Raw genomic sequence first — 26,383 nt, 5'->3', positions numbered from 1 at the left:
TTGAATCGTAGGCGTGAGCAAACCTCCCTGAAGGCACCGCCCACTACCCCCTGTGGTTGGCCTGTTCAAATTTGGGATGTGGTAAATCGAGCTCAGCTGTGCTCACAAGAAACCTAGATTTCAGAAAAGTGCAAAGAATGCTGATCCTTTAGTAGAGGATTGTGAGGGAAAAAATGCTTTAGTAACAAACGCTACACCCCATTTATAGCTAAATGAAGCTTCTCTGAGGATGTAGCCAAAAGAAAAACACTGTTTTGTTTTGTTTGTTTTTTTTGAGTCAGCTGGATTGTTAGGATAAAAATGATCCTTACGTCTGCTCTCTGATATAATATTTTGTTTGACCTTTTATTTTTCGCCCCCTGCAGCTCCGTCAGTGGCCCCGCAGTCTGTCAGAGTGTCAGCCGTGGCTCCGACCATCCTCGAGGTGACTTGGGACACGCCTCCCCTTGAGACCCAGAATGGACTTATCCAAGGATACAAGGTGATGCACATAAAGATAAAAAGACATTCAAAAAAATACAACATGTGCCTCAAGTTTGAAATAAGTCCAAAGGACTGTTTGAAATATCTCTCCTCGTGGAAAGGTTCTGCTCTTTTGCTCCTTTAAGTGCCCTTTTGAAAGCAATAGAATTCAGTCAGAAAAATGTGAGTCTGAATGTCCTTTACTGGTTTCAGTGTCGCTCTTCTGCATGTTTGTCTCCCCTGTCCCACCCGCTCGCTTCAAACTCAAGGTTATCTGTCCCGTTTTAGACCCATTGATTTCTGGTAGAGTGGAGGGCAATGGAAAAGAAAGAAGCGAATGTAATATTTGCAGAGTGAAGGAATGAGACAAGCAAGCGATCCCTGTAGCATCCAGATTAGAGAAGAGAAACGAGGGAATACGTTTAACTACTAGAAACGGACGAATATGGGGAGGGAGTGTGAGGCAGAGGGGTTAAGAGATTAAGCCAAGAGAAGTAGAGCAAAGAAAGAATGTTTAATGAATTTATATGTGCCAACTTCTCTTAACCTTTCTGTATTTTGCACCAGTGGAGAAGGAAAGTAAATCTCTGTATTACAGCACTTTTTCAACAGTTTTCTAAAATGCCCTGGTGAGCTTGTTAAACACTGAGCATGATGGTTTAGGGGTAATAGATAATACCAAATTATGCCAGTACTGTCAAGTGGAATTCCTCAAACACACCCGGGTAAGAGGTTACACATTTTACAAGATGTAATTTTGGGCAGAAATAAGCACCCAGAAGAAACTATGAAGCAGTAATTACCTCCCCCAAGGAGGCTGTCTGTTGTCTGTTTGTCTGTGTGAAGGATTGCTCTAAAACTAATAAACTCATGTTTAACAAACATGGATTTAACACTGGTTGTCTTCAGGAAGAACCAATTAAATTTTGGTGATCTCAGTCCAGGTGCAGATCAAAGGTATCATTTCCTTTGAAAAGATAAAAAACAAAACCTTCAGGCATTTTTATTTCAGTTCAATGTCTTTATTTTGAAAGAAGAAAACAGCAACAGCCCACATCTTCTCGACTCAGACGTCATCCACTGCTAGTGTTTTAAATTCATATATGCCATAAAGAGGTAAAGGTCTTGGAACTGAATACTTTTCATCTTTCCCCAATTGAGAGTACCAAAGAATTTATTTTCTTTGTAGTATTTTTTGATTTGTGTCTTCTCGGAAATCACATATTGTTGAACTTAGGGTTCCAGTCATTTCACTTAAAGCTACAGTGTGTAGGGTTATGTGTCATCGAGTGCTGATATTGCAGGTTGTGTTATGCTGATGCTGGTCACAATTTTGTTTCTCTTTGTGTTTTTGCTTCTTTGATGACAGGGATTCATGCTCACTAGCCTGCTCTTGTGATAAGCAATATAGATGATCCTCCATTTCAAAGATATGGCGGTTTTCAAATTTGTTAGCACGCACACTAGCAACCAGTACCAGCAATATATAGGGTAGCAACAACTGATTCCTTGTTGTTTTTCTTCAGTCTTCTAGCCGCAGTATAAAATGCAAAATATGGAGTAAGTATGTCCCTTTTTGAGCACTCTATCAACATGGCGGTGTAACATGGCAGCCTCCATGTGGAGCCCGCTCCCATGTAAATACGAGGTCTGTTAGAAAATCCGACCTTATTATTTTTTTCAAAAACCATATGGATTTGAATCACGTGTGATTACATCAGACATGCTTGAACCCTCGTGGGCATGCGAGAGTTTTTTCACGCCTGTTGGTTACGTCATTCTCCTTTAACAGTGGAATGTCCGCATAAACTCCTCATGCCGACTTCTTCTGAAACTTCTCTGTTCTCTGACGATGACCTGGGTGAACAGAGCCTTAAATTAGGATGTTTTCAGCTCTAAACAGCCAGACGGACGCTACCTCCGACCGCGCCGCGCCGATCCGCTTTGTGAGCTGTCCATAAAGCAAAAGAAACTCCACAATCTCTCATCAGCCGTTAAACTTTTCACCGAAAACCAGCTGAATTTCTCGAATAGTGTCCACTCGGATATCCCTCACAGGTCCTGAAAAAATTTTGATAAAGCAACGCGCGCCGTCTCAAGCAGCATCTGAAACAAAGGATTTCAGCCGAGAGGGCTGGACCAGTGCTCACTCAAAGCCTGCCCACAGGCGAATGACGTCACCGACACGCGTGAAAAAACTCACGCATGCACACGAGGGTTCAAGCATGTCTGGTGTAATCGCACGTGATTCAAATCCATATAGTTTTTTTTTTTTTATAAAACTGCCGGTTAGTTTTCTAATAGACCTTGTATGTAAGACTCTTTCTCAGCTCATGAATGTACAATGAAAAAAGAGAATGTTTGAACCTGTTATGTGCTGACGCGGGTCAGAGAACCGAACCAGCATCTAACAATGGCCCAGCGCTAAATAACCAGAAAGCGGTTCCAAGAAACAAATTTATTCCCCCTCATGTGCAATAATTCATGTACAACATAAAGATTCAGCTGTCTTGGCAAGGTGAAGGACGGCGCGCTCTCCAGCGCCCAAATGGATCAAAGTCCGGCACTTCTGGACTCAGATTCACCACCGAACACCCTCCAGGTGGATACGACAAACTGACTCTGTGAAGGACGGAAAAGGTGAGGTAAGTCAACAGAGCTACAACAAATATCCTTCAGAGGCACACACTATCAGCAACACATTCAGGTCTGAATTTAAGCTTTATGTAAATGAGCAGCTTCTCACAACAGGTGGAGGATCATCAATCCGTACGCCACGGCAGTGAGAAGCAAACTGCACAATTCTCATCAATGTTCAAATATACTGCGTAACAAAACGCCAAATTACTATTAACGATTATTCAGACGATAATCACTTCTGATGTCTGCTGACAGCATGTGTCCCTCACCCGTCCTCCTTCACAGGCACGATGTGTCAAACCCTGGCGCGGTCCTCAGCGTCTCACAACCGAACGTCACAAGGTTGAGTTCCCGGCAGTTCTGCTCAAATCACTCATGGCTTAAATGCAGAACACCATCTCATTATCTGCTTCAGCTGAAAGTCATTAAGTCGGCACGTGAGCATCATCCACAGGTGCTGCAAGTTGTTAGGCCTGCACGTGAACATCCTCCACAGGTGCAGCCAATAGTTCTGATGAGGGTGAAGGACTCTTCCGCCAGCACCTTCTCCACAGAAAAAAACAGTTTGGATACCACCTGGAGAGCAAAGAAAACAGCACCAAAATGTCCAGCCAAACCCCCATCACACAACAGAACCAACTTAAAAAAGTGTTACAATTTGTAAAAAAAACCTGAATGAATTAAGTTGTTTGAACTGAAGTTTGTAAGTCAGAGTTGATGTAACTGTTGTGTGGGCCGCTGAAGAGGAGGTACTGCTGGCCCACTACCACCAGATGGCGCCCTGCTTGGAGTGCGGGCTTCAAGCACGAGAGGGCGTCGGAGCCGCTGGGAGTGACAGCTGTCACTTATCAGCACCAGCTGTCACTCGTTCAACTCATCACCATATAAGCCGGACTGCAACTCCACCTCCTTGCCGAGAAATCAGCTACCGTTCCAGGTAACCTTCTCTGCTGTGATTTTTTTTCTGAGACTGAATATTGTTCTGTGTGCAGCCGTTTTCCTGTGGCTACAGTCTGAAGCTGGATTGGCGGATAGTGTGACTTGCAACGTCTTCGCCTCACACTCCTTCCAGGGAGAGTGACTGACAGGAGCTGCACGGGTGATTCTGTGTCTGGAGGTGGAGGTTCTCCCTCCCGGAGGAACTAAGCTTTACACGATGTATTCACACACCCACCATTAACTGTTTCTGTTTTCTGCCAGCAGTACCGGGTCTGACTGCTGAAGACAGTGGCCACCTGGGGCGCAGGGCTTGGCGGCTCCGGTGTTCTTCAGATCCGTTGGTGGTGGAAGCTGTGTGGGATCCGGCTCTTCTCTCGCCAGACGTCTTCTATCTTTGAGCCTGCCCACACGTCACCTTGTGTATAATTGACAATCCACATTATTGTTATTGTCTGTATTTCGTTGTGCAATTCACAACATTAAATTGTTACTTTTGGCTTATCCATTGTCCGTTCTTTAACGCCCCCTGTTGTGGGTCCGTGTCACGACACCTTCCCAACAGGATTTCTCGGCCAGCGTCATGGATCCCGAGGGGCATCAACCATCTCTTGAACAGCCAATGGAAGAGCGAGGTGAACAGGCGTCAGCAGGAGGCGTGTTAAGTGAGCTGCAGCAAATCTTAACCGCTTTCACTGCTTGGTTGGACTTAGTCACCGAGCGGAATGTGATTCTCAGTCGGAGGATGGAGGCTGTCACCGCCCGGGTGGAAGCGCAGGCTCAGTGCGCTGCTGCAGCACCTCCCCCTGCTGACCGGAGGCCTGAAACAGACATTCCGCTGGTCGTTCAACGAACCCCACCACCGTCCCCTGAAGCATACATAAGCCCTCCGGAGCCGTACGGAGGCTGTGTCGAGACGTGCGCGGACTTCTTAATGCAGTGCTCGCTCGTCTTTTCACAGCGTCCCGTCATGTACGCGTCAGACGCTAGCCGGGTGGCTTACGTTATAAATTTGCTTCGAGGAGAGGCACGCGCCTGGGCTACGGCGCTCTGGGAGCAGAATTCACGGCTCCTAACGTCATACGCTGGGTTTGTGAGGGAGTTCAGACAAGTGTTCGACCACCCTCATAGAGGCAAGACCGCTTCAAGCGTGCTGCTGTCGATAAGACAGGGGTGCCGGAGCGCAGCTAAGTATGCAGTCGACTTCCGCATCGCGGCAGCGCGAGCCGGCTGAAATGCTGTTGCGTTCCGCGCCGCCTTTGTAAACGGACTGTCTCTGGTCCTTAAGGAGCACCTGGTGGCGAAGGACGAGCCATGGGATTTAGACGGGCTTATCGACCTGGCTATACGGTTGGACAACCGATTAACAGAACACCGACGGGAGCGAGACGAAGGGCGTGGTCAGGCACAAGCCGTCCCTCTTCCTCCCGGGTCCGAAAGGGAGCTGTCTTCCCCACGCTCCACAGCCAGGGCTCTCCACGTGACGACAGCTCCCCCTGCTGCCGTTGCTATGGAGACGAGCAGAGCCAAAAGGCGATCAGATCAGAGACAGAGGAGGCTGGTCCGTGGGGAATGTTTTCTCTGCAGCTCAACTGAGCACATGCAGAGAAACTGCCCCAAACGGTCAAAACAGCAGCACCCGTCCTTAGAGACTGGGCTAAGGGTGGGTCACAATACCCACACGGGGAAACCCCATAAGTCTGCACGAATCCCTGTCACGATCCTAAGTGAGGATTTAACCCTTCACGCCCCAGCACTAGTAGACACGGGGTCGGAAGGGAATCTGCTGCACAGCAGATGGGCAAAGGAAGTAGGGCTCCCTCTGGTGGCTCTGCCTTCACCTCTGAAGGTACGGGCACTAGATGGCACCCTTCTTCCATTAATCACACACCAGACACAGCCCGTGACATTGGTTGTGTCTGGGAATCACAGGGAGGAGATCGTGTTTTATGTAACACCTTCTACCTCCCGAGTGATTTTAGGGTTTCCATGGATGGTGAAGCACAATCCCCGGATTGATTGGCCGTCTGGGGTTGTGACGCAGTGGAGCGAAACCTGCCACCGGGAATGTTTAGGATCCTCGGTTCCACCCGGTGTGACAGCTAATGAGGAGGTCAAAGTCCCCCCCAATCTGACGGCGGTGCCGGAGGAGTACCATGATCTTGCTGACGTCTTCAGCAAAGATCTGGCACTCACTCTTTCCCCGCACCGACCGTACAATTGCGCCATCGATTTGATCCCGGGCGCTGAGTACCCGTCCAGCAGGCTGTACAACCTCTCACGTCCGGAACGCGAATCAATGGAGACCTACATCCGGGACTCCTTAGCTGCCGGGTTGATCCGGAACTCCACCTCCCCGATGGGTGCAGGTTTCTTTTTTGTGGGTAAGAAGGACGGCGGACTCCGTCCATGCATCGATTACAGAGGGCTGAACGAGATTACGGTTCGTAATCGATACCCATTACGTCTGTTGGATTCGGTGTTCACGCCCCTGCATGAAGCCCAAGTATTCACCAAACTCAATCTTAGGAATGCGTACCACCTGGTTTGGATCCGGAAGGGAGACGAGTGGAAGACGGCATTTAACACCCCATTAGGTCACTTTGAGTACCTGGTCATGCCGTTCGGTCTCACTAACGCCCCCGCGACGTTCCAAGCATTGGTTAATGACGTCTTGCGGGACTTCCTGCACCGGTTTGTCTTCGTATATCTAGACGATATACTCATCTTTTCTCCGGACCCTGAGACTCATGTCCAGCATGTACGTCAGGTCCTGCAGCGGTTATTGGAGAACTGGCTGTTTGTGAAGGGCGAGAAGTGCAAGTTCCACCGTACTTCTTCGTCCTTCCTGGGGTTCATCATCTCCTCCAACTCCGTCGCCCCTGATCCGGCCAAGATTGCGGCGGTGAGAGATTGGCCCCAACCAACAAGCCGTAGGAAGCTGCAACAGTTCCTCGGTTTTGCAAATTTCTGCAGGAGGTTCATTAAGGGTTACAGTCAGGTAGCGAGCCCCCTGACTGCCCTGACCTCCACTAAAGTCCCCTTCACCTGGTCGGATCAGTGCAAAGCCATGTTTAGGGAGTTGAAACGCTGGTTCTCGTCTGCACCAGTTCTGGTGCAGCCTGATCCTAATCGCCAGTTCATAGTTGAAGTGGATGCCTCTGACTCAGGGATAGGAGCCGTGCTATCCCAGAGCAGGGAGTCCGATAAGGTTCTCCACCCTTGTGCCTATTTTTCCCGCAGGTTGACCCCGGCTGAGAGGAATTATGATGTCGGCAATCGGGAACTCCTGGCGGTGAAGGAGGCTCTTGCAGAGTGGAGACACCTGTTGGAGGGAGCGACGGTGCCCTTCACGGTTTTCACGGACCATCGGAACCTGGAGTACATCCCGACCGCCAAGCGGCTGAACCCCAGGCAAGCCCGCTGGTCACTGTTCTTCGGGCGCTTTGACTTCCAGATTACATACCGCCCCGGGACCAAGAACCAACGATCGGATGCCCTGTCCCGGGTGCACGAAGAGGAAGCCAAGGCCGAGTTGTCGGACCCAACAGAGACCACCATCCCCGAGTCCACTGTCGTGGCCACCCTCACCTGGGACGTGGAAAAGACCGTCCGGGAGGCCCTGACACAGAACCCGGACCTGGGGACCGGCCCGAGGGACAAATTGTACATCCCACCAGAGGCCAGAGCTGCGGTTTTGGACTTCTGTCATGGTTCCAAGCTCTCCTGTCATCCTGGGGTGCGCAGAACCATGGCAGTGGTCCAGCAGCGCTTCTGGTGGGCGTCTATGGAGGCCGACGTCCGGGATTACGTCCAGGCCTGTACCACCTGTGCCAGGGGCAAGGCCGACCACAAGAGGACTTCGGGACTCCTCCAGCCCCTACCGGTGCCTCACCGCCCCTGGTCCCACATCAGCCTGGACTTTATCACGGGCCTCCCGCCGTCCCAGGGCAACACCACCATCCTCACGATAGTGGACCGGTTCTCCAAGGCGGCCCACTTCGTGGCCCTCCCGAAGCTCCCGAAGGCCCAGGAGATGGCAGACCTCCTGGTCCACCACGTCGTGCGTCTGCATGGGATACCAGCGGACATCGTCTCGAATCGTGGTCCTCAGTTCTCTTCCCAAGTCTGGAGGAGTTTCTGCAGGGAACTGGGGGCCACTGTGAGTCTCTCGTCCGGGTATCACCCTCAGACAAACGGACAGGCAGAGCGGGCTAACCAGGAGCTGAAGCAGGCCCTCCGCTGCGTGACCTCCGCACACCCGACGGCCTGGAGTAACCATCTGGCCTGGATCGAGTATGCCCACAACAGCCAAGTGTCGTCTGCCACCGGCCTCTCCCCATTTGAGGTGTGTTTGGGGTACCAGCCCCCATTGTTCCCACTCGTGGAGGGGGAGGTCGGTGTGCCCTCGGTCCAGGCCCACCTCAGGAGGTGCCGCCGGGTGTGGCGGACTGCCCGTTCTGCCCTGTTGAAGGCCCGGACGAGGGCCAAGGCCCATGCAGACCGCCGGCGTTCCCCGGCCCCTGCATACCAGCCCGGGCAGGAGGTGTGGTTGTCGACAAAGGACATCCCACTTCAAGTGGAATCACAGAAACTCAAGGACAGGTTTATTGGACCATTTCCCATCCTCAAAGTCCTCAGTCCGGCCGCAGTGAAGCTAAAGCTGCCAGCTTCACTGCAGATCCACCCGATTTTCCATGTGTCACGTGTCAAACCTCATCACACCTCACCACTCTGCACCCCTGGCCCCGCACCGCCTCCTGCCCGGATCATCAACGGGGAGCCGGCATGGACCGTGCGTCGGCTCCTGGACGTCCGTTGTAAGGGCCGGGGGTTCCAGTATCTGGTGGACTGGGAGGGGTATGGACCCGAAGAACGCTCCTGGGTGAAGAGGAGCTTCATCCTGGACCCAGCCCTCCTGGCCGATTTCTACAACCGGCACCCGGACAAGCCTGGTCGGGCGCCAGGAGGCGCCCGTTGAGGGGGGGGTCTTGTTGTGTGGGCCGCTGAAGAGGAGGTACTGCTGGCCCACTACCACCAGATGGCGCCCTGCTTGGAGTGTGGGCTTCAAGCACGAGAGGGCGTCGGAGCCGCTGGGAGTGACAGCTGTCACTTATCAGCACCAGCTGTCACTCGTTCAACTCATCACCATATAAGCCGGACTGCAACTCCACCTCCTTGCCGAGAAATCAGCTACCGTTCCAGGTAACCTTCTCTGCTGTGATTTTTTTTCTGAGACTGAATATTGTTCTGTGTGCAGCCGTTTTCCTGTGGCTACAGTCTGAAGTTGGATTGGCGGATAGTGTGACTTGCGACGTCTTCGCCTCACACTCCTTCCAGGGAGAGTGACTGACAGGAGCTGCACGGGTGATTCTGTGTCTGGAGGTGGAGGTTCTCCCTCCCGGAGGAACTAAGCTTTACACGATTGCTGGGTGTGTATTCACACACCCACCATTAACTGTTTCTGTTTTTTGCCAGCAGTACCGGGTCTGACTGCTGAAGACAGTGGCCACCTGGGGCGCAGGGCTTGGCGGCTCCGGTGTTCTTCAGATCCGTTGGAAGCTGTGTGGGATCCGGCTCTTCTCTCGCCAGACGTCTTCTATCTTTGAGCCTGCCCACATGTCACCTTGTGTATAATTGACAATCCACATTATTGTTATTGTCTGTATTTTGTTGTGCGATTCACAACATTAAATTGTTACTTTTGGCTTATCCATTGTCCGTTCATTAACGCCCCCTGTTGTGGGTCCGTGTCACGACACCTTCCCAACATTAACTTTCAAACTTAAGTTCAAACAACTTAATTCATTCAGTTTTTTTTTTACAAATTGTAACACTTTTTTAAGTTGGTTCAAACATTGTCTTTTTTCATTGTACATTGATTCATTATTGAACGCAGTTATACACAAATTAATAGATGGTTCTCAATCATTTATCTTATACGCTATTCCAGACAACATAAACAATTGTGATTCATTTGGAGAATTTAAAGCTAATATCAAAAAACATTTAAAACTCTTACAACAATGCACCCACTAATGTTAGTGTTGATATATTTTTCTTGTAAGACGAAGAGTGTGTGCGACTGGGTGTAGTGTTGTGTGCTATGCATGCTGCTACACCCTATGATTATGTAATGTGCGTGTGTGCTTGTGAGGGGCATTTTATGTGCGATACATAGTGTTGCTATATGTTTTTATCTGCTGAGTGATGTTTAATGCTTTGTGTGTGTTGTATTTATTTGTGATGTTTGGTGTTTTTATATGTGTTATATTTATCTATGTCTAGGAACTGCAGATGCAAATTAGCCTAAGGCTAATTCTGGTGCATTGCATCCAATGGTAACATTTATGTTTTAATTGTACATGGTCGCTTTTAAATAAATGAAATTGAAATTGAATATTCCATTTCTGATAATAAATATCCACAAATTGTACACATTGTAGCTTTAACTGTGCAAGCTGGTGATGATGATGGTGGAGGAAAAGCTCTTTCAGAAAAAAAGATACTCAACTGCCTCACCTCAGGGAGCTTTGGTGGATCCTTCTCTAAATGATCTGCTCATGCGCTTTGATACATTGCACACAGATCTGTTTCCTTTATAGAAAACCTCTTGCTCGAGTCCGCCACTTAAACAGCATTGAGCCTGGTTTTAGTGCACCCAGCTCTTCAAGGCAATTACAGATGAAATATTCTTGTTTCTCGTAATTATGTTACAGCAAACACACTTGGGATTATTTCAGAGATGAAATACCTCCCCTTTTTGCCTTCTGCCGGACTTTGCACTTAGATTACAGACCATGTAAAGAGCAAAGTGATGCTGGACATGCCCCAAATGCAGTTGCACAATGCTCTTTCAACCATGCACTATAGTGCCATGACAGGGCCCATTGAGAACTTGCATCCACTACTATGGGTTTTTCGAAAATGTTTACAAAAGTAATCTGTTTCCTCACACTCCAACACTGTGATATGCAGCACTGAATAAAGTTCCACATTCACCAGAAAGTTGGCTCTGAAAACATACAAGAGGACTCTCAATTTCTAGTTTGTATTTTAATTAAAACCTTCATCATCTACAGAATAACATTGTCATTGTGCGTGTTTCACCTTTAAGAACGTGCTGTTTTAACACTTCACTCAAAATAATTAAGTGGACAGCTTAAAACCAATGGAAACTTTACCAAAAAATGGTGTTCTAACACAAACGCTGCAGATATGAATACATAAATAAATAAAAAGAAAACGTGATCATTACTACCTCTGCCAACCAACAAAGGTCAGTTAGAATTTTGAATATTTTAAGAATCTCTCGGAGCTTTGTGACATAAAGTAATTTAACAAACGTTTTCCTAACCCAAAGACAATCTTCACACAAAATATTGAAACCCTGAGAGCAGGTGGCTCATTAGGATAAGGAATCAGGCTACCAATATGTAGATCTAAGTTTGATTCCTTGAAATGTCCTTGGACAAGACACTTTATCTGCATTGTTCCAGTCCACTTAGCTGTAAATGGGTACCAGCTTTGGGTGAAGAAGTAACCAGCTTTGCACTGGCATTTTGCCCAGTTTGGGTCATAAACTCACATCTATTTCAAGTGTTCCAAATGCTGGCACCAGAAAGCCTCTGGGCCAAAAGGACTTCTTTCCCGACTTCTTTCCCGTACATAAAATGTTGAGAAACCTTGCCACCAGTCAAACAAACAGGTGATCACACTCCTTTGTTGTTTGGCAGAGGTAAGGAAATATTTCCTCATGTTCTTGCAAAAAGTCCGCTGATATTTAACATAAATAAAGTCTAAATAAAGTATCACAGTCATGTATAGTCACATTTAATTTTGTATTTAATTTTTGTTTTTGTGGTTAAAATAGTCTGCTGCTCTCACATTCTGACAAAACACTGAAATATCGATTCAAGGATGGGTATTACAAAATCATTTATCATTACAGCTGCATATCACAGGAAAGGTAAAATTCCAGCAACTATTCAAATTGTAAAATTTATGTTGTTTTAAACAGAACTTTTGTAAGTTATTGTGTGTTGCATTTTTGTAAGTGCTGTGGAGAATATGGCTGATATACTGCTGCCCTGCGGTGATACTCGTTGTGTACTTCACAATTTACATCTTAAGGCTCTGTCACACTTTGACAATTTAGCCAGCGTATGCCAATCGTATTAAAAAACACTGGCATATGTCTAATAAGTTCTGGGTAAGTTTTTTTTTTTATAAATTAAGAGCACATTGAACCATGTTGAAGCTCGCTGATGTACGTCCTAATACACAGAGCTCCTCAAAAAATTTTGGGGATGCTAAAAATTTTCAACGCATGCCAGCGTGTGACTCATACATCCCACACATGCGGGACATAAGTTGTGGGTAAGTTGTGTGATTGTTGGCACACGTTTCTTGTAATATACTCATAAGTCTAAATACGTCCATTAATGCTGGCCGCTGATTGGCTGAAACCTGTGGTCCTCATGCAGATCGACTGTTTCATTCACACACGGAGTAAATCTGACCTGTTCATTTCAGTCCAATTCACCACCACAGACGGACATGAATCCACATAAAGCTCCTGATTTTTGAAAATGATGTCTGAAAATACTTTAATTCGTGGCTGGAAACATAGCGTTTTAAAGAAAGTCTCTCGGTGGTCTTTCTGCTCCAGGTGCATTTCTCATGCCAGTGTCACGCTCCGAAAACACAGAAGTGCTATGATGATTTAAATTTTTAAGGGGCCGTCACTGTGGTGTGATCATCAGATGAGCTGATCGATCAATCAGGTATGGTCACGCCTGATTAATGCGCTGCTTAAACATTTAAAGCACTGTCGCTGTCGGTGCCGACAGATCACACAGAACTTCATTCACATCACACCTGATCACGGTTGACTCACAGCGTTTCATTATTCAGGTCTGTGATGACCTGATCAGGTCTGGTCAGCGGACCTGATCAGAAATCAACAGCACTTTAAACATTTAAAGAGACAGCACTTCATTCATTCACAGCAGCGTTTACTACAGCCAGTCCACTCATCAGCATTCTGTACACAATGAAAATGGTTCAATAAGATAAAAAAAATGAAAATAAAAATAATAAAATGTTAAATTACTCGGTTTCTGACCCGAACCACTGGGTGGAAACGGGGCTGTCGGCAGACGCTGGTTAATCGTCAAGGTGTGACAACTGCATTAAATTATTAGACATACACCGGCGTATGCCAGCATTTTTAATACGGTTGGCATACGCAGGCTAAATCGTCAAGATGTGATGGGGCCTTTCAGAATATACTTTACAGTATGTTTCAGTACTTTCCATTAGAATTGAGAAACAGTTGTAGCCAATTACACTTTTCTTTATTATCTTCTGAGATTAATGCAGCAAACACGGGCAGAAAAAGTGTTAAAGTGTGAATATGTAACCGTGAAATGAAAAAATACTATCATACATCTACTGTATATACTGTGGCATGTTGATGTTGGCAGGCCTAACAGGACAATTCATTAATTAATCTCTGCGAGTTTGCCAAGCTTCTGTCGTGATCGTTCAACAGATTGACATTCTTTAAGAAAAGTCAGTGAGTCCACCTGTGCTGTTGCAGACCACACTGACATGATGTTATTAGAATCTGATTAAGCTGAGAAACCGTGTTCTGCAAGATTAGGCACCCAGGTGGCTGATTGGTGTTATATGCTTTTCAGGGGAGAGCATCCACGTGCTGTGCTCACCCAGACTCATATTAGCCACGTATTATGCTCTGATGCATTATACTATTGGTGTTACAGTCAATTAGCTGAAAATATTAAGCTTAAATAAATGAACTGTCATGACAAAAAGTACTGTGACAGCTGCTGTAGCAATTTTCTCACTGTAGGAGCCCGTGTTTTTGCAGTATGATTCATTTCTAATGCATGAGGCTCTACCACCTCTGTAACCTTGCAGTTACTGTGTGCTCAGATATGTGTCAGCAAAGTCGAGGTAATTTCAAAGTTAAAGCAAGCCCTTTTCCCGGGGTCGGACAAAGCATTAATAGTTGAAAAATGTCATTCCATCTACATTTCTAGTATTTCTTCCATGTATAGCAGGTGATGAAGGATTTGCACTTGTTTGTAGAGGAGCTGATTAAATGCAATAAGTAGCATCTTAAGAAATACACTCAACAAAAATATAAACGCAACACTTTTGGTTTTGCTCCCATTTTGTATGAGATGAACTCAAAGATCTAAAACTTTTTCCACATACACAATATCACCATTTCCCTCAAATATTGTTCACAAACCAGTCTAAATCTGTGATAGTGAGCACTTCTCCTTTGCTGAGATAATCCATCCCACCTCACAGATGTGCCATATCAAGATGCTGATTAGACACCATGATTAGTGCACAGGTGTGCCTTAGACTGCCCACAATAAAAGGCCACTCTGAAAGGTGCAGTTTTATCACACAGCACAATGCCACACATGTCGCAAGATTTGAGGGAGCGTGCAATTGGCATGCTGACAGCAGGAATGTCAACCAGAGCTGTTGCTCGTGTATTGAATGTTCATTTCTCTACCATAAGCCGTCTCCAAAGACGTTTCAGAGAATTTGGCAGTACATCCAACCAGCCTCACAACAGCAGACCACGTGTAACCACACCAGCCCAGGACTTCCACATCCAGCATGTTCACCTCCAAGATCGTCTGAGACCAGCCACTCGGACAGCTGCTGAAACAATCGCTTTGCATAACCAAAGAATTTCTGCACAAACTGTCAGAAACCGTCTCAGGGAAGCTCATCTGCATGCTCATCGTCCTCATCGGGGTCTCGACCTGACTCCAGTTCGTCGTCGTAACCGACTTGAGTGGGCAAATGCTCACATTCGCTGGCGTTTGGCACGTTGGAGAGGTGTTCTCTTCACGGATGAATCCCGGTTCACACTGTCCAGGGCAGATGGCAGACGGCGTGTGTGGCGTCATGTGGGTGAGCAGTTTTCTGATGTCAATGTTGTGGATCGAGTGGCCCATGGTGGTGGTGAGGTTATGGTATGGGCAGGCGTCTGTTATGGACGAAGAACACAGGCGCATTTTATTGATGGCTTTTTGAATTCAGAGATACCGTGACGAGATCCTGAGGCCCATTGTTGTGCCATACATCCAAGAACATCACCTCATGTTGCAGCAGGATAATGCACGGCCCCATGTTGCAAGGATCTGTACACAATTCTTGGAAGCTGAAAATGTCCCAGTTCTTGCATGGCCGGCATACTCACCGGACATGTCACCCATTGAGCATGTTTGGGATGCTGTGGACCGGCGTATACGACAGCGTGTACCAGTTCCTGCCAATATCCAGCAACTTCGCACAGCCATTGAAGAGGAATGGACCAACATTCCACAGGCCACAATTGACAACCTGATCAACTCTATGCGAAGGAGATGTGTTGCACTGCATGAGGCAAATGCTGGTCACACCAGATACTGACTGGTATCCCCCCCCAATAAAACAAAACTGCACCTTTCAGAGTGGCCTTTTATTGTGGACAGTCTAAGGCAGTGATTCTCAACCGGGGTGCCGCGGCACCCTAGGGTGCCGTGGGTATTTTTCATATTCGCGATTACCATGAATTATTTATTTTATCCATAAAGCATAAAACGACTCAGCCTCGCGTGCTGCAGCCTCGCTCTCGTCTTAAGGCGGGACAATAACAAGGAGGCTGACGGCCGATTAAAACAGTGCCGTCTCCTTCAAAAGCCATCTAAAATGCGGAGCTGTTGGTGTGTGTGTCAATGCCTGTGTGTGCGCGCACGCGGAGTTAACAAGCTGCAGACTGCGAGGGAGGGGGTGGGTGAGGGAGATTCCTGAATGCAGGCGCGACACGTTCAGTGCGCAGCGAGCGCAGAGCAGAGAGAGGATTTTAACCCAAGTGAACGTTAACAAAACGGAAACATGAAGCTGCCTTTACTTCTCTCTGAACTTTCTCTAAAGGTGTGATTCTGCCGTTACCGTCCTGTTCACACCATGTGCGCGTCGTATGCTGAATTTATGAGATCATGAGATGAAATAAATGGTCAAATATCTTTAAAAACATATTTAAAAAATGAGAATATATGAATGAACTGAGCCACAAAAAAAAAAACAATGTTCAGACGCAGAGATCACAAAAAGCAGGTGAGAACTCTGAACTTTAGCAGCTGTTATTTTCCAAAGGTATTTATTTGTTCAATCTTGAGCTTAATGCAGTGTTTAAGCACAAAACGTGACTGATGAGGAGAAACAATTTCAGAAATGCAACAGAAACAACCACAAATCAGAAAAAGTTGGGACTGTATGTAAAATGAAGATAAAAATAAAAATGTTGCACCATTCCCAGTTTCTCCACTCACAGAAGCCAAAGGTTCTTCCAGAGTTGTGTAATTATACTACAATAGTAGAATATAAAGAAGGGAAAAAAAGAGAAAAAATAGACAATATATTCGTCAATCGCAATTATTTCTCTGACAATCGTCTCCAGAAATTCGTAATCGTGACAGCCCTACTTGAGATCAGAGCCCAAAATGCTTGAGGATTTTCGAAATGCAGTGTTTTCTGTATCGATTTTCTATTGCGATAATTGGGTTCTGCGCAAAACCAGAGGTAATAGCATTATAATATTATTTTGGTTGGTGGTGTGCCGCAGGATTTTGTAAATACAAAAAGGGTGCCGCGGCTCAAAAAAGGTTGAAAATCACTGGTCTAAGGCACACCTGTGCACTAATCATGGTGTCTAATCAGCATCTTGATATGGCACACCTGTGAGGTGGGATGGATTATCTCAGCAAAGGAGAAGTGTTCACTATCACAGATTTAGACTGGTTTGTGAACAATATTTGAGGGAAATGGTGATATTGTGTATGTGGAAAAAGTTTTAGATCTTTGAGTTCATCTCATACAAAATGGGAGCAAAACCAAAAGTGTTGCATTATATATTTTTGTTGAGTGTATGTCTTGAGAAAGCAGCTGGCTAAAGAACCATACGTTGTTATGCCTGTCTAGTGATGTTACAGATAAATTGTTAATGGTAACACCTGTATCGTTAGAAAATATATATGCTCTAGATCAGGTGTGGCCAAGTTCGGTCCTCGAGAGCCACATTCCTGACACTCTTAGTCGTCTCCCTGCTCCAACACACCTGAATCCAATGAAAGACTTGTTAGCAGACTTTTAATGAGCCTTTCATTGGATTCAGGTGTGTTGGAGCAGTGAGACGACTAAGAGTGTCAGGAATGTGGCTCTCGAGGACCGAACTTGGCCACCCCTGCTCTAGATTGCAACTGGAAGTCACACATTCATGTTATTTTCACCATATTTCAAAATAATGTTTTGTCAAAGGCAGTCTAATCAGTGGAGACCTAAGGTCTGTTTCCACTGCCGGAACTCAGATGTCGCAAACTTTGACTGCAACAGGCTCGTAATCAGCTGTTGTGTCTCCACTGCAACGTAAATACTGATCAACAACAGTCATCATAAGATAGATGCTGTTTTTCTCTTTGTTGTGATCGCCTATTTGTCGAATTATTGTCTTTCAGTTCTTCCCCTCTTGATCTTGTCTTGCGAGCCTGACTTGGCGCTTCCCACTGAGTTAACGGCCAATCAGCATTGAGCCCCACCCATCGGTTATTTCAGGGCCACTTAGAAATACCTAGCTGGAGCAGGGAAATATCTTGCTGCTGAAAATCACTTTTCAGGGGCCGTCCCTACAGCGGAGACATGCACAACGGTGTTGGACCCCCAAAAATATCCCGTGAGCTCCTGTGGTGGAAACGGCTTTGATAAAGTTATGCAAGATTAAAGACAAACTACAGCATTCCTCATTCACAGCAGCCACAGAATGTGAACTAATAAAGATTTTAATTAATGCGCTCTTATATATAGTTATGTATATAGTTCTAAAAGGAGCTTCCATCAGCACAAACCCGGTGTATGAAGGTTTGTGCATCACATGCCATTTAGCAGCGCTCCAGGCATGAGCTAAGTTGAAGTGCTGTCACCAAACTGGTGATTAATACATTAAAAACATGTAGGTAGCTCTACTTGTTTGTTTAATCCATCAGCGCTGTACACAAGGATGAAAAAAGTCCACACACTGCAGTCAGATGGCTCTTCGAATTACAAAACAGCCTTTAGGAAAAGAAAGTGTAATATCGGCTTGAGTGTTGCCACTGAATGTAACTTTTTGGAGCACTTTTCCTTCTGGAAGTAAGTCCTATATAGGCCCCGAGGACCCTTGGTGCCATTGCTTATCTCTGGATTCTATAGTGTCAAGGGGATGAGAGTCTACAACTCCCTCTGGATGAGACACCAGTCCGACGCAGGTCACTTCCCCAGCCGAGGCCAGTACCCATTTGCAGCTGGATGGACTAGACAATATACAGTAGTGTTCAGAATAATAGTAGTGCTATGTGACTAAAAAGGTTAATCCAGGTTTTGAGTATACGAGGTCTGTGATAAAACTAACGTACCTTTTTATTTTTTCAAAAACTATATGGATTTGAATCACGTGCGATTACATCAGACAACCTTGAACCATCATGCGCATGCGTGAGTTTTTTCACGCCTGTGGGTTACGTCATTCGCTTGTGGGCTGGCTTTGAGTGAGGAGTGGTCCACCCCTCCCATCGGAATCTTTTTGTCTGAGAACTTCCTGAGAGACTGGCGCTTTGCTTGATCAAAATTTTTTCAAAAACTGTGAGGCACATCAAAGTGGACACCATTCGAGAAATTGACCTGGTTTTTGGTGAAAATTTTAACGGCTGATGAGAGATTATGGAGTGATACTGTCGCTGTAAGGACTTCCCACGGAGCGGGACGTCGCGATGCGCCCTGAGCCGCCGCTGTCTGCCTGTTTCGAGCTGAAAACTTCCAAATTTAAGCCTCTGTTGACCCAGGACGTCGTGACAGAACAGAGAACTTTCAGAAGAGGTCGGGATCAGCAGTTTATCCGGACATTCCACTGTTAAAGGAGATTTTGTAATTAAAGAAAGTGCGGACGGGTTCGTGCGTTTGGATGCAGCCGGCGCGGCGCGCCACCACAGGAAAAACACCTCCGTGTTGATAACCATTTGTAAAAACCAGGCGGCTTTTGATGGCTTTCAGTTGAGTGAGTATCTGAGAAATTGTTTAACAGCTGGACATGTTCCAACTTGTCCTTAAGGCTTCCAACGGAGGTGTTTTTCCTGTGACGGCGCGCGGTGCTGGCTGCGTCCCGATGCGCGAACCCGTCCGCACTTTCTTTCATTACAAAATCTCCTTTAACAGTGGAATGTCTGGATAAACTGCTGATCCCGACCTCTTCTGAGACTTCTCTGTTCTGTCACGACGTCCTGGGTCAACAGAGGCTTAAATTTGGAAGTTTTCAGCTCGAAACAGGCAGACAGCGGCGGCTCAGGGCGCATCGCGACGTCCCGCTCCGTGGGAAGTCCTTACAGCGACAGTATCACTCCATAATCTCTCATCAGCCGTTAAAATTTTCACCGAAAACCAGCTCAATTTCTCGAATGGTGTCCACTTCGATGTGCCTCACAGGTTCTGAAAAAATTTTGATCAAGCAAAGCGTCAGTCTCTCAGGAAGTTCTCAGACAAAGAGATTCCGATGGGAGGGGTGGACCACTCCTCACTCAAAGCCTGCCCACAAGCGAATGACGTAACCGACAGGCGTGAAAAAACTCTTGCATGCCCACGAGGGTTCAAGCTTGTCTGATGTAATCGCATGTGATTCAAATCCATATAGTTTTTGAAAAAAATAAAAAGGTCCGTTACTTTTCTCACAGACCTTGTATTTCTTATTGTTACATGGGAAACGAGGTACCAGTAGATTCAGTAGCTTCTCACTAAATCCAACAAGACCAAGCATTCATGATATGCACACTCTTAAGGCTATGAAATTGTGCTATTAGTAACAAAAAGTAGAAAAGGGGGTGTTCACAATAATAGTAGCATCTGCTGTTGACGCTACAAACTCAAAACTATTACGTTCAAACTGCTTTTTTAGCAATCCTGTGAATCACTAAACTAGTATTTATTTGTATAACCACAGTTTTTCATGATTTCTTCACATCTGCAAGGCATTTATTTTGTTGGTTTGGAACCAAGATTTTGCTGTTTTTTGCTGCTTTTTGCTGGTTTCCACAAAATATTCCTCCATTTCTCTTTAGGCCAGTTGATGTGTTCTTTGGCTCATTGTACCCTCTTCTGCGCATGTCTTTTATATAACAGAGGGACTTTACGGGGGATTCTTGCAAATAAATTAGCTTCACACAGGCGTCTTCTAACTGTCACAGCACTTACAGGTAACTCCAGACTGTCTTTGATCATCCTGGAGCTGATCAATGGGTGAGCCTTTGCCATTCTGGTTATTCTTCTATCCATTTTGATGGTTGTTTTCCGTTTTCTTCCATGAGTCTCTGTTTTTTTTTTTTTTTTCCATTTTAAAGCATTGGAGATCATTGTAGATAAACAGTCTATAATTTTTTGCACCTGCGTATAAGTTTTCCCTCTCCAATCAACTTTTTAATCAAACTACGCTGTTCTTCTGAACAATGTCTTGAATGTCCCATTTTCCTCAGGCTTTCAAAGAGAAAAGCATGTTCAACAGGTGCTAGCTTCATCCTTAAATAGGGGACACCTGATTCACACCTGTTTGTTCCACAACATTGACAAAGTCACTGACTGAATGCCACACTACTATTATTGTGAACACCCCTTTTCTACTTTTTGTTACTACAACCCCTGGCAAAAATTATGGAATCACCGGCCTCAGAGGATGTTCATTCAGTTGTTTAATTTTGTAGAAAAAAAGCAGATCACAGACATGACACAAAAGTAAAGTCATTTCAAATGGCAACTTTCTGGCTTTAAGAAACACTATAAGAAATCAAGAAAAAAAGATTGTGGCAGTCAGTAACGGTTACTTTTTTAGACCAAGCAGAGGAAAAAAAAATATGGAATCACTCAATTCTGAGGAAACAATTATGGAATCACCCTATAAATTTTCATCCCCCAAATTAACACCTGCATCAAATCAGATCTGCTCATTGGCATTGACCCTATGCCATGACATTGACCCTATGTGTCTTTTTGCAAGGAATGTTTTTGCAGTTTTTGCTCTATGGCAAGATGCATTATCATCTTGAAAAATGATTTCATCATCCCCAAACATCCTTTCAATTGTCCAAAATATCAACATAAACTTGTGCATTTATTGATGATGTAATGACAGCCATCTCCCCAGTGCCTTTACCTGACATGCAGCCCCATATCATCAATGACTGTGGAAATTTCCATGTTCTCTTCAGGTAGTCATCTTTATAAATCTCATTGGAAAGGCACCAAACAAAAGTTCCAGCATCATCACCTTGCCCAATGCAGATTCGAGATTCATCACTGAATATGACTTTCATCCAGTCATCCACAGTCCACAGTTGCTTTTCCTTAGCCCATTGTAACCTTGTTTTTTTTCTGTTTAGGTGTTAATGATGCCTTTCGTTTAGCTTTTCTGTATGTAAATCCCATTTCCTTTAGGCGGTTTCTTACAGTTCGGTCACAGACGTTGACTCCAGTTTCCTCCAGTTTCCTCCCATTCGTTCCTCATTTGTTTTGTTGTACATTTTTGATTTTTGAGACATATTGCTTTAAGTTTTCTGTCTTGACGCTTTGATGTCTTCCTTGGTGTACCAGTATGTTTGCCTTTAACAACCTTCCCATGTTGTTTGTATTTGGTCCAGAGTTTAGACACAGCTGACTGTGAACAACCAACATCTTTTGCAACATTGCGTGATGATTTAACCTCTTTTAAGAGTTTGATAATCCTGTCCTTTGTTTCAATTGACATCACTCATGTTGGAGCCATGATTCATGTCAGTCCACTTGGTGCAACAGCTCTCCAAGGTGTGTTCACTACTTTTTAGATGCAGACTAACGAGCAGATCTGATATGATGCAGGTGTTAGTTTTGGGGATGAACATTTACAGGGTGATTCCATAATTTTTTCCTCAGAATTGAGTGATTCCATTATTTTTTTCCTCTGCTTGGTCTAAAAAAGTAACCGTTACTGACTGCCACAATCTTTTTTTTCTTGATTTCTTATAGTGTTTCTTAAAGCCAGAAAGTTGCCATTTGAAATGACTTTAGTTTTGTGTCATGTCTGTGATCTGCTTTTTTTCTACAAAATTAAACAACTGAATGAACATCCTCCGAGGCCGGTGATTCCATAATTTTTGCCAGGGGTTGTAATAGCCCAATTTCATAGCCTTAAGAGTGTGCATATCATGAATGCTTGGTCTTGTTGGATTTGTGAGAATCTACTGAATCTTCTGGTACCTTGTTTCCCACTCAAAACCTGGATTAATCTTTTTAGTCACATAGCACTACTATTATTCTGAACACTACTGTAAATAAATAAATGATGAAATGACACTATGTTATGACACGACATAATTTATATGAGCTTAATATTTTTCACTATTTCCAGCTAGCATAGCCCCACCAATAATAATCAGTGTTGTGGAAGAAATAGCTCAAAGTTCAGTTCACACAAACTGAAATTAATAAATTCACACTCATAGTTCACCATTTCTGTTTTAAACAAGTTTAAAGTCACTTCTGTTGTGTGGGCCGCTGAAGAGGAGGTACTGCTGGCCCACCACCACCAGATGGCGCCCTGCTTGGAGTGCGGGCTTCAAGCACAAGAGGGCGCCAGAACCACTGGGAGTGACAGCCGTCACTCATCCTCAACACCAGCTGTCACTCATTCATCTCATCACCATCACCATAAAGGCCGGACGGCGACTCCACCTCCTCGCCGAGAAATCTCCTACGATTAGAGGTAATCTTCTCTGCTGTGATTATTGTAATCTATTATTGTTCTGTGTGCAGTTGCAAACCCGTGAAGACCCAGGAGAGGGACAAACGGGAACTTCACAAGTCAAGACGTTCCTGGAGGTGGAGGTTATCCCTCCCGGAGGAATCATTAATCAAGGTTGCTGGGTGTGAGGATTCACACTCACCACCTTCTGTTTCTGTCTGCCAGCAGTACCAGGGCCGACAACAGAGGACAGAGACCACCTGGGGACTCAGGGCTTGACGGCTTCGGTGTTCTTCAGGCCGTTGGTGGTAGAAGCGGTGTGGGCCCCGGCTCTTCGTTCATCCGAGGTCTCCTATCTTCAAGCCTGCCCGCAGTCCTCTTGTGTATGATTGGCAGTACTCTTGTTTATATTCCGTTGTGTTCTTTTGCAACATTAAATTGTTACTCCTTCTCTTATCCATTGTCCGTTCATTTGCGCCCCCTGTTGTGGGTCCGTGTTACGACACCTTCCCAACAGGATTTCTCGGCCATTCGTCATGGATCCCGAGGGGCGTCAACCACAGCTTGAACAGCCAATGGGAGAACAAGGAGCGCAGGCGTCAGCAGGAGGCGTGGTAAGTGATCTGCAGCAAATCCTTACCGCTTTCACTGCTCAGTTACAGCTGGTAACTGAGCAAAATGCAATCCTCAATCAGAGGATGGAGGCTCTCACCGCCAGAGTGGAAGCACGCGAGTCGAGCGTCGCTGCAGTGTCTCCTCCTGCTGGCCCGGGGCCTAATGTAGATGTTCCACTGGCCGTCCAACTACCCCCCCCAACCGTCCCCTGAAGCTTACATAAGTCCTCCTGAACCGTACGGAGGCTGTGTGGAAACGTGCGCAGACTTCTTAATGCAGTGTTCGCTCGTTTTTGCACAGCGTCCAGTCATGTACGCAGCAGACGCCACCCGGGTGGCTTATGTAATTAATCTGCTTCGAGGTGAGGCACGCGCTTGGGCTACAGCGCTCTGGGAACAGCAGTCATGGCTTCTGACGTCATACGCTGGGTTTATACGGGAATTCAAACAGGTGTTTGATCATCCCAACAGAGGCGAGACCGCCTCGACCGTGCTGCTGTCACTGAGACAGGGGCGTCGGAGCGCAGCTGATTACGCTGTCGACTTCCGCATCGCGGCTGCGAGGTCGGGTTGGAATGACGTTGCACTCCGCGCTGCCTTCATAAGCGGACTGTCTCCAGTACTGAAGGAGCATTTACTGGCTAAGGACGAACCGCAGACTTTCGACGGGCTTGTCACTCTGGTTATACGCTTAGACAACCGCTTGAATGAACACCGTTGGGAGCAGGCCGGGGGGCGTGGCCGGGCACAAGCCGTCCCTCTCTCTTCCGGGTCTGAAAGGGTGACGTCGTCCCCACGCTCCATTGCCAGTGGGCTCCGTGTGGCAACAGCTCCCCCTGCTGACGAAGCTATGGACACGAGCAGGGCCAAAGTGAGATCTGATATCAGACAAAGGAGACTGGCCCGCGGGGAATGTTTTTACTGTGGCTCATGTGAACACATGTTAAAAGACTGCCCCAAACGGTCAAACACCAACGCCCGTCCTTAGAAACTGGGCTAAGGGTGGGCCATAACATGTGCACGGGGAGACCCCGCAAATCAGCACGAATCCCAGTGTTAATCCTGAGTGGGGATTTAACCCTTCACGCCCCAGCAACTGGTGGACACGGGGTCCGAAGGGAATCTGTTGGATAGCAGATGGGCAAAGGAAGTAGGGCTCCCTCTAGTGGCTCTGCCTTCACCCTTGAAGGTACGGGCACTAGATGGCACTCTACACACCGGACCCAGCCTGTGACCCTGGTTGTGTCTGGGAATCACCGGGAGGAGATAGTGTTTTACGTGACACCTTCTACCTCCCGAGTGATTTTGGGTTTTCCTTGGATGGTGAAGCACAATCCCCGGATCGATTGGCCGTCTGGGGCCGTGGTGCAGTGGAGCGAAACCTGCCACCGGGAGTGTTTAGGATCCTCGGTTCCTCCCGGGATCACGGCTAAGGAGGAGGTTAAAATCCCTCCCAATCTGACGGCGGTGCCAGGGGAGTACCATGATCTGGCTGACGTCTTCAGCAAAGATCTGGCGCTCACTCTTCCACCGCACCGACCGTACGATTGTGCCATTGATTTGATTCCGGACGTTGAGTACCCATCCAGTAGACTGTACAACCTCTCACGTCCGGAACGCGAATCAATGGAGACCTACATCCGGGACTCCTTGGCCGCCGGGTTGATCCGGAACTCCACCTCCCCGATGGGTGCTGGTTTCTTTTTTTGTGGGCAAGAAAGACGGCGGACTTCGTCCATGCATCGATTACAGGGGATTGAACGAGATCACGGTTCGCAATCGATACCCATTGCCCCTCTTGGATTCGGTGTTCACACCCCTGCATGGAGCCAAAATATTCACCAAACTCGATCTTAGGAATGCGTACCACCTAGTTCGGATCCGGAAGGGAGACGAATGGAAGACGGCATTTAACACCCCGTTAGGTCATTTTGAGTACCTGGTCATGCCGTTCGCCCTCACTAATGCCCCCGCGACGTTCCAAGCATTGGTTAATGACGTCTTGCGGGACTTCCTGCACCGGTTTGTCTTCGTATATCTGGATGATATACTCATCTTTTCCCCGGATCCTGAGACCCATGTCCGACATGTACGTCAGGTCCTACAGCGGTTGTTAGAAAACGGGCTGTTTGTGAAGGGCGAGAAGTGTGAGTTTCACCGCACTTCTTTGTCCTTCTTGGGGTTTATCATCTCCTCCAACTCCGTCGCCCCTGATCCGGCCAAGGTTGCGGCGGTGAGGGATTGGCCCCAACCAAAAAGCCGTAGGAAGCTGCAACAGTTCCTCGGCTTCGCAAACTTCTACAGGAGGTTCATTAAGGGTTACAGTCAGGTTGCTAGCCCCCTGACCGCCCTGACCTCCACCAAAGTCCCCTTCACCTGGTCGGACCGGTGCGAAGCCGCGTTTAGGGAGTTGAAACGCCGATTTTCGTCTGCTCCAGTTCTGGTGCAGCCTGATCCTACTCGCCAGTTTGTAGTGGAGGTGGACGCCTCAGACTCAGGAATAGGAGCCGTGCTGTCCCAGAGCGGGGAGTTCGATAAGGTTCTCCATCCTTGTGCCTACTATTCCCGCAGGTTGACCCCCGCTGAACGGAATTATGACGTGGGCAATCGAGAACTCCTCGCAGTGAAGGAGGCTCTAGAAGAGTGGAGACACCTGTTGGAGGGAGCTACGGGGCCTTTCACGGTTTTTACGGACCACCGGAACCTGGAGTACATCCGGACCGCCAAGCGGCTGAACCCCAGGCAAGCCCGCTGGTCCCTGTTCTTCGCGCGCTTTGACTTCCGGATCACCTACCGCCCCGGGACCAGGAATCAACGATCCGATGCATTGTCCCGGGTGCACGAAGAGGAGGCCAAGGCCGAGTTGTCGGACCCCATCGACACCATCCTTCCCGAGTCCACTGTCGTG

The 26,383-nt window shown here is 46.8% G+C and overlaps 1 protein-coding gene across 3 annotated transcripts in view; it reads left to right on the top strand.

Moving 5' to 3' along the window:
* LOC117527072 (protein sidekick-1-like) overlaps positions 1-26,383 on the top strand; it is a 747,725-nt gene that overhangs the window by 704,909 nt on the left and 16,433 nt on the right. For all 3 annotated transcript variants that reach the window (XM_034189250.1, XM_034189251.1, XM_034189252.1), the window contains one exon: positions 366-481. In XM_034189250.1, coding sequence (XP_034045141.1) covers positions 366-481 — 116 coding nt within the window. The remainder of the gene's footprint in view (positions 1-365; positions 482-26,383) is intronic.

Source organism: Thalassophryne amazonica, chromosome 15 (assembly GCF_902500255.1).
Source record: "Thalassophryne amazonica chromosome 15, fThaAma1.1, whole genome shotgun sequence".
NCBI classification, from domain to species: domain Eukaryota; kingdom Metazoa; phylum Chordata; class Actinopteri; order Batrachoidiformes; family Batrachoididae; genus Thalassophryne; species Thalassophryne amazonica.
Note: the sequence above shows the minus strand (reverse complement) of the source record. Positions and strands in the feature narration are given on the sequence as shown.